Genomic DNA, 8,971 nt, shown 5'->3' on the forward strand with positions numbered 1-8,971 from the left:
TTTTCTGACATAATATAAATACATTAGTAGCATAGACTATAGTATTTTTATTTACATCTCAATAGTGTATATGCATGATAAAACATTTATTTCTACATATATTACTTTTAAAACAAAATAAACAGATGCAATGCCATTCCATTTGAAATTTACATTAACAGTTGATCTAAACTAAACATGGTGTTAAAATATTGGAGAAGAAAGACATAAAACAATTATTTCTGGTAAAATAAGTATTAAATATTTTTTAAAAGCACGAATAAGAGCATCGGATCAAATGCATTTAAAAAACTTCTGATATAATATAAAAAGATAGATTTATAAAATAATAAAAAGATGTACTTTTAAACATTTCACATCTATTGCAATATGTCATTTACAAAGTATAAAACGACGTCTATGTAAAATTTTTTACAGGTTTTGGCACAATATCTTATTATTTTTATCTTTATTGGAAAACAAGTCAGGATATGTACTTAAGAGAACAAACTATCATGCTCTTTTGCTCTAGAGTATAAATCTAATCATAATAATCATAAAGCCTACAGTTGAACACAACATATCATTCATTTTCAACTGAATTATCATTACAAAATGGACACATTTTATCTTCTATGCTCAGGCCCTTACAACGGCCGGTCTCCATACGAATCGGTGTAACTCTAAATCTAAATTTACAAAAGCTGACAAAGTACTTTAGATAAGAAAAAATTGGATCTCTGATCGTTTAAAAAAGTAGCCAAAGATTACTAAATATTTAATTTATTTTTCCTTTGCCTTTGTTTGCACCATTATTCATGTGTTTATCCGATATCCCATAGTGATACAATGTTATAAATTCAATGCAGTACTAGAGACATTTGAATGAATTTTATACTTTAATTATTAAAATAATTTTCTACACTGTTAGCGAGTTAATAAAAAGTTATGGATGTCTTAAGATCTTTTTAAACTAATGACATGAATGAACATATACCTGTACATCAGAGAAATGGTTTTAAACAACAATTATAGAACAAATTTTTCGACCAAATCACCATTCTCCGAGATGAGTCCTGCACCATTTGGAAAATTCAAGTGGTCTAACGGACCAGTTGCCTGTAAAATTAGGTGGTCCTTGCCAAAATCAGGTGGTCTCGGACCAATGGACCACCGCTAATGTCGAGGCCTGCTGACCGAGAAGCAGGTGGCAATGTCAGTTTACAATTTTGTTCGCTTTTATATTCAGACTTCATAATTTTATGTAATCGTAACTATAAATACATGTGGATTATTTATAAGTCAATGAAAGTATGTACTTAATTATTTCATATTTATTCCCATATTGTATGAAACGAGTCTATCTAAAATATTTTTTACATGTTTCAGCACAGTTTCCTTTCATTTTTGGATCAATATTAAAAAGCAAGTGAACATATTTTCAGAATCGTGCATTACAGATGACAAGTTGCCTTAGAGTACAATAATGTTATTCTACTCATAAATCATCCTTAACACTACAATTGAAGAAAACATGCAATTCATTTTCAACTTGATTATTGTCATAAAAGAGCTCAAGCCCTTGTCTCCATCCGAATTGGTGCGATGGGCAGGTGGTTATATCATATTACAGTATTGTTCGCTCTTATAGTTTTATATAATCGTAACATAGTACAGCCGCACACAGACGGTCTTTGTAAGCTAGTTTGTCATTCATCAAGACAAATACTCAGTAACATATACAAACATTCTTTAAATGATCAGTATAAATTAAACTTCTTCTTAATTAAAACTGATTTAATATTGTATGGCAATAGTGCAGTACGTGTTGTAATTTTCTGCTAATTTTGACTAGTACAAAGCAGTAAATTTCCATTGCACTTCCAGACTGGTTCACCAGCATGGCCATATTTTTGTGTGTACTTGCATGCATATTGAATGTGGCACAGTTCGTGCTTTCTTTTTCCGCATTTTAATATCTTCAATGAATTTTTAACAAAAGCCCATGCATTATTGATTTGCTAGACGATGTCTACAGATCTTGGAATTTCCAACATGTCTGTTTATATAACAGTGAAAACAACAAAATTAATTAAACCAAAAAAAATCTTGGAAATACGTTGCTAAATATAAACAAGAATGAACTCGTAAAGAATAATTAACAATCAGTTTGTAAATCTCTTCAAATATACATGTATGTAAAGAGTTATATATAACACACAAGACCTAAAGTTTTATATTGCACTTTAATAATAAACAACATAATATACAACAACATGCATTCCAATACATAAGAAGAAAATAACACATAGGGGTTTACACATTAGCAAAACTATTACAGTATTAAAGTATTTTTTTATTTTTTTTAATATTCTGTGAAAATAAATGTTTTAGCAATTTACAAACCGAAACAAATAAATTACAAATGAGATATGGTTATATGTTAGCATATTGTCCATTTAATAAGTTCACTGTTATAACTTCTGGTATTAACTGGTACTGGTGTTGCCATATTTCTATGATGCAGGTCAATGTAACGTCAGGTAAAATAAGCATACCGCGACTTCTAAGCATTGGTATTGTCAAATTGTCAATCTAGTATTCAAAATCACAGCGAGGTCAATGGTTCTTTAGAAACAAAACTCATCCGGGGATCAATAACCGTATCCATATTTTTTACCTAGAAGAATAATATATAACAAAATTACCAAATATAAATATTCAAATTTGGACAATAAAAAATACTTTTTTATTTATATCATTGGCTGATCGTATGAGCAAACTGGTATGAATCTATAGATGAATATATGGAATAAAATATTCAAGATTTAACTTAATATTAATTTACAAAAATATATATAAAAAAACTTAAAGATAATGATAATCAAATAATACTCCTTAAGATTACATCAGAAGGAAATGTTTAGTCTAGTAATGTGTACTTACTGGAAATGTAACGTGAGTGTTTTCCAAACTTGTAATCATATCCGCCAAATCTTCTATAACCTCCATAGCCTAAACCGCCATACATTAATCCATAGCCGATTCCCCCGTATGGATATCCATAGCCACCATACATAGAACCATAGCCAATTCTACCGTATGGATAACCGTATCCACCAAAACCACCATAACCTCCATAAAGAGAGCCATAACCAAAGCGTGGATATCCATAACCAATACCATACAATGAACCATAACCTCTGTACATGCCGTGATGACCATAATGAGCTGTGACTGTGGCGATTCCAACAACAGCCAACAATAAAACACTGGCAGAATACATTGTTATTTGGTTGCTACCTAAATTACAAATCAATACAGAATTACAAAATTCACAGGTCAAATCAGTAAAAAGTGAGTGATTTTTTAAAATAAATGTGCTTCTAATTTGAAAAATACTTACTAACTTAAAACATTAATTTACAAAATAGGATCAGACAAAAAATAAATAAACCTTTGTCAATCTTATATTGCAAATATTATAACTAAGTCAGTTTCTTGTAATTTGCGATATAATAAACTTAAATAAAGATCATTTTAAAAACAATACAATGTACCTTTCAGAGCGTCGTAAGGAGAGAAGACTTCTGTTTGCAGGAAGGATATAGTTATTCCATATTTATACAACTTTCAGTGACCACAGAATCGGGAAATAAGTAATAAACATCCAAATACACCTTCATCAATCACGTCATACACCCAACTCATTTTAAGCTTTTGAAGCAACAACTTACTCAGAAAATCTTGGAAATCACCGACCTAACAAAAGTATCAATCAGGTAACAGAAGGTCTCACATACATTGTTTCATTGTTTTCATAAAAATCGTTGTTTTCATAATATAATTATGATATAAATACAAAAACACATAAATTTAGACAAGACGTAAAAAAGAAACAAGGTGGGTCACCGCCCTGAATGGTCAATCAGTAAAACCCTGCCGGGGTGAGGAGTTCTAACAACTAAATGGTGTACCAAACCTCGTTCTTAGCTAACATATTTCTTAACTAGAGACAGTGTCCCGCCAAATGAAATTATAACAATTGTCATGGTTACAGAAAACACATAAATAATCATTTACAGAAAGTACAAAAAGAAAACCGTATGACCATTACAAAAATATCTTATGCCTTAAAAGAAAGCAGAGCAGCGAGAAAATCACCTATAAGGGCCCGACAAAACAAGGCAGAAGACGAAAATGAATCTTGTTTGTATGAGACCTTCATTGAACGTAACGTCATATTTTTACGTACGTTTGTCCGATATAAATGTAACCATACGTTAATCAAGATAAGCAATTAAATATATATGAGTCTATATATAGATTTCCTCTCATGTCAATATCTTTTGTCTTTATATAGTAACCATAATTAGTTTTGGTTTGTGGGCTTATATATTTTTTCTCATTGCTAGCCCTGCCTATTCATGCATTTGTACATTTTATACACATGCAGGTACTTTAAAACTCATCAATAACAATTCAATACACTATTTTAGAAACAAAAACCTTATCATCGCCCTCAATCATATAATTCGTTATATTTCGAAATGGTATATGATTCATTTCCGCACTACATAATGTTAAAGTATTATACATTAACACAAATGATACCAACTCCAAATATTAAAGCCTTGATTAACTAATTTAATATGTCATAAATGTAAAAAATGCAGTATCTTAGTTATTTTCTTTTTCTTTTTTTTTTTTTTTTTTTTTTTTTGGGGGGGGGGGTATGTTTTGTTAGGTTTGTTGTTGTTGTTGTTGTTGTTTTTTTAAGTCGACATCAACACATATATGGTCATATCACGGTTGGTCCTCCTCGACAATTACCAATTTCCCTGCTACTAATCCCACATGATTTTTGAATTACTGGTGAGAGACAACCGACCATTAAACATTAGACTTGATATCCGAGATCATTTGTCACGAACATATGAGCCTTGTCACGACAAAACTAACATTATGCGTTTGCGACCAGCATGGATCCAGACCAGCCTGCGCATCCGCGCAGTTTGATCAGGATCCATGCTGTTCGCTTACCATCTCTATTACAAGTAGAGAAACTGATAGCGAACAGCATGGATTGTGATTAGACTGCGCGGATGCGCAGGCTGGTCTGGATCCATGCTGGTCACCAACCCATTATGTTGGTTTTGTCATGACACGGCTCATATCTAGCCTCACCCGATGATTGAACCAGACAACCCTGCATTACAAAGTCGATGCTTTCAAAATTCCCTAACAGTAGAGCTGTGTCTAGATCTCTATTGAATAAAAGTTTTTAACCTTACTACTAGTTTAGTATGATAGAGTATTATTTCAATAATTGTTAATGTTCAGATATTCATATATTAATTATTAGCTCATACGAAAATCTTAATGTTTATTTGAAATTCATTTTAATTACAAGTGTCAAGATACACAGAAATCTAATTAATGCTTGATAAAAAAAATAATTAGGTGACGGGTTTACAAAATAAAAACCTTTCACTATTCGTCTGCTGTGTTCTTGGTACACTTGTAAAAGTGGTTACCTTGTAAAAGAAATCTAAATTTAATGTTAAAATATAATTGTGATCACTGAATCATAAATGTGTCAAATAGAACACCCTTGTGTGTAATGTTTATGTCTGCGACTGACAGCAAATGTTATTCAATATGACTGTGATATCAGAAGTTTATTTGAAATTACCAAACATCTCTTTAACGGCATTAGATATGATTGTATTCCCTCTTCTCAATAAAAAGGTAAAATAAGCAAGTGGCAGGAATTGTCACAGAACCAGGATTTCATCAAATAATAATTTGTTTTATTAGCTTAGTATGCACACAGAATAGTAATGTCAATATTTGTTACATATGATAAAATCAACAGAGGATTTTTACTTCGTAAGAAAAAACGATTAAATCACAAAACTTGATAACATGCGCGGGTGCACTGTGTGACAATAATTCTTTGACAAATGCAGGTTTCGGGCAAACTTCAGTTATATGTGGTTGAAGTTCCTTGGTAAATGTAGTAGGTCTAGCACAAAGAACAGTACTTCTCCTGTAAATCATTTGGAAACAAACACAAAAGAGAAAAGATTTCGCCAAAGTTGATAACAAATAAATAAGTCGCAAAATCCTTGCAATTTGCACCAAGGCACTTGACTACAACACTTCTCTGAAATTTTGGATGAAATCATTTGAGGAACTTAGAAACAGTTCTTACAATGAAGAATTATTATATATAAAAAAACAGCAACGGGCTTTAATTCCAGCAAGCCTTTATATATTTTGCAACGCAAAATGCTGAAGACTATGACACTACGCCGACAAAATGCGGAAATATTGTTGAGGCATGTCACTACGAGGTCAATCTAGAAGTGTTCAGGAAAGTTTGACAAATACAAAGCTTAAAAATGATCATCATAGCAATGCTAACGTATGTGTATTCTTCAAACTTAAATTTAACCAACTTTTAATACTATATTGAATAACGATAAAGCAAATTACTTGTATGGCGCCGTTACATGTCGCAACGCCGCTAAATGTCGCACTTACCGCTAATGTCGCACCAATACCGCTAAATGTCGCAACTGTCGCTAAATGTCGCAAAATCATTTGCCGTTAAATGTCGCAATGTTAACGATAAATGTCGCACGAATTGCCGCTACCGTTAAATGTCGCAACACTACCGTTAAATGTCGCAAGATATAAATTCATGTTAAAATCATGATTAAAAGTAGTAGAATTTTAATTTAAAACGCTCTCATAGTTATTTTTACTGTAATTGCCATTTAACAAAAAGGATCTTTGTTTTAATTTTTTTCTTTTATGAACCTAAATATCGAGGATTAGAGCTGCTATATAATGTATTATTTAATTTTACCCATGAAATATGGTGCTATATCAGTCAAATATATTTCATATTTTTTAAAAATAAATATGAAATATAAATATGAAAGTGGGCGGAGTCAAAACTCATATTTATTTTTAGGGAATTTTTTCGTCATTTTGTTTGAAAAATCTGATAAATACAAAACAACTTTTTGTTGAATTTTGTTTTGAAAACTATCTAGAATGATAGAAAATGGTCTAACTAAGAAAATTAATCCGAACACCAATATCTTTAATTCAGTCATTAACGCTGTATAGACGTTTTTAGAGTTGTTTACGTGACGTCACAATGTAGAGCTAAATATCGCGTGCAAAACAAGACAATAATTATATTACTGCGCGCTGTACAATTGCAGTTGCGTAGCAAGCAAAGGAGGTCCGCAACTATTTTTCTTTGATAAGAAATTAAATAAAAAGATTATTTTTTCGTTTTTCGTGAAATATGGTATATATTTTCACTCAACATGATAAAATACCACATATTTTCACTCGCCGTCCCGGCTCGTGAAAATATGTGGCATTTTATCATGTTTCGTGAAAATATATTCCATATTTCACTCAAACGAAAAAATAGCCTCTTAATATTGACGCTAGAAAGCGTATTCTAGAAAGATACAATTGAAATTCAAGTCTCAATAGATAAGTATTTTTCTTTTGTCTCCCTTTTTCATTTATAACCCTGATTGACAACATCTTAAAAGTATTATGATATTGTCGCGATCAGAATTCGGTGATTTCAATTTCATTGATTTGAAGACCTTTTTTTTTTCTTGCTAGTACTAATAGTAATACAGTCATGCTAGGGCGGTTTAAGCCCCATTTACACAGTCCCGGTTTGGTGTCCCGGTTTGCCACGGTTTAGTCAACCATGATCAACCGTGGTAAACCGGCGTTGGATCTTTGAAATTCCGTGAAGAAAAGGGACAAACCATGGTGAACCGGAAAAAACTGAGAGATCACCACGGTTGTATACAACCGGGGCTCACCGGCGCGGTCGGGTGTTAGATATGAGCGAATTTCACGATTAGCAGATATTATCATATTATATGCCGGCAGTTGAGTAAGCAGATGTCAAAATTAGAAAACGTACAGAAAATTTAGTACATTTTGCTATTTGTCAAACACTATTTTCGCTTGGACATTGTGGCAAGTGATATTTTACTCGTCAAGTCGCTTTATACTATGATAGATTCTCGGAAAATTTCATTAAATAAGAATAGTTGTTGTTTTTTTTAAATCATACTGTTAGAGTTCTAATCAAGTTTAAAAAACCTTGATTTTAATAACTGTCAAATAAAAACAATGACTTATAAAACAAAAACTTTAATAAAGACATAAAAATTCATAGCCCTATTTCAATTTTACAAACCATGAATCAGCAAATAAGAACTCTTGCTGAGATTTGAACTCAGAACTCCTCTTATGTATGTGATACAATAAAAAGGCATTTTGACAATTAAACTACAAGAGCTTCAAACTTACTAACCATAGCTTGTTATTAAAAGATTTACATTCTTCCTACTTTTTTGCATCTATATATAGTTTTCAAATAGCCAAATTTAGGTCTATTATAAATGAAAAAAAACTGGCCAAAATTCATAATTTTATCCTGAAAATTCTTTTTTTAAACTTATTTAAAGGATTTTTCAGAATCGTTTCAACTATTTAGTACATAAGAATTTAAAAAAAAATACACACAAACACACACTTAAAATGTTCCTTTTTCATATGATTACACAATTCTAAAAGATTTTGTAAAATATTGTCAATTTTCTATATTCCTTATGGTTCTTATTTTACCAATCTAAGGCATGAGCTATTCTGATGAATAACTAGAAATGTGTCCATAGGACACGGATGCCCCCACACGCCACTGTTCTGTCAATCTCATGACTCTAGGTCAAATATTTTTGGACTACATGTGCCACAAGTTGAAAACTAAAAATCAACAAAGGGCCATAATTCTGTTAAATTTGGTCGCAGCAAAAATTCCTTCCTTTACTACCATCTACACATTAAGGTTGTTAATCCCTGGAAGTTTAAGCAAAATCTGCCATCCGGTTTAAGAGGAGTTACGTTCACAAAATTTCTACATAGTATATAATGA

General features: G+C 31.5%; 1 protein-coding gene across 1 annotated transcript; it reads right to left on the reverse strand.

Moving 5' to 3' along the window:
- Positions 1-2,216: 2,216 nt before the first annotated feature.
- LOC132728665 (neuropeptide-like protein 31) lies at positions 2,217-3,278 on the reverse strand. Its single transcript, XM_060714347.1, has 2 exons — positions 2,926-3,278; positions 2,217-2,659 (listed from the first exon to the last, which is right to left on the reverse strand). Exons 1-2 carry the CDS (start codon positions 3,263-3,265, stop codon positions 2,634-2,636), a joined length of 366 nt encoding a protein of 121 aa, XP_060570330.1. The 5' UTR covers positions 3,266-3,278; the 3' UTR covers positions 2,217-2,633.
- Between the last annotated feature and the right edge of the window lie 5,693 nt (positions 3,279-8,971).

The sequence above is a fragment of the Ruditapes philippinarum genome, unplaced genomic scaffold (genome assembly GCF_026571515.1).
Source record: "Ruditapes philippinarum isolate M1 unplaced genomic scaffold, ASM2657151v2 ctg1260_1_1_1_1, whole genome shotgun sequence".
In the NCBI taxonomy this organism is placed as follows: domain Eukaryota; kingdom Metazoa; phylum Mollusca; class Bivalvia; order Venerida; family Veneridae; genus Ruditapes; species Ruditapes philippinarum.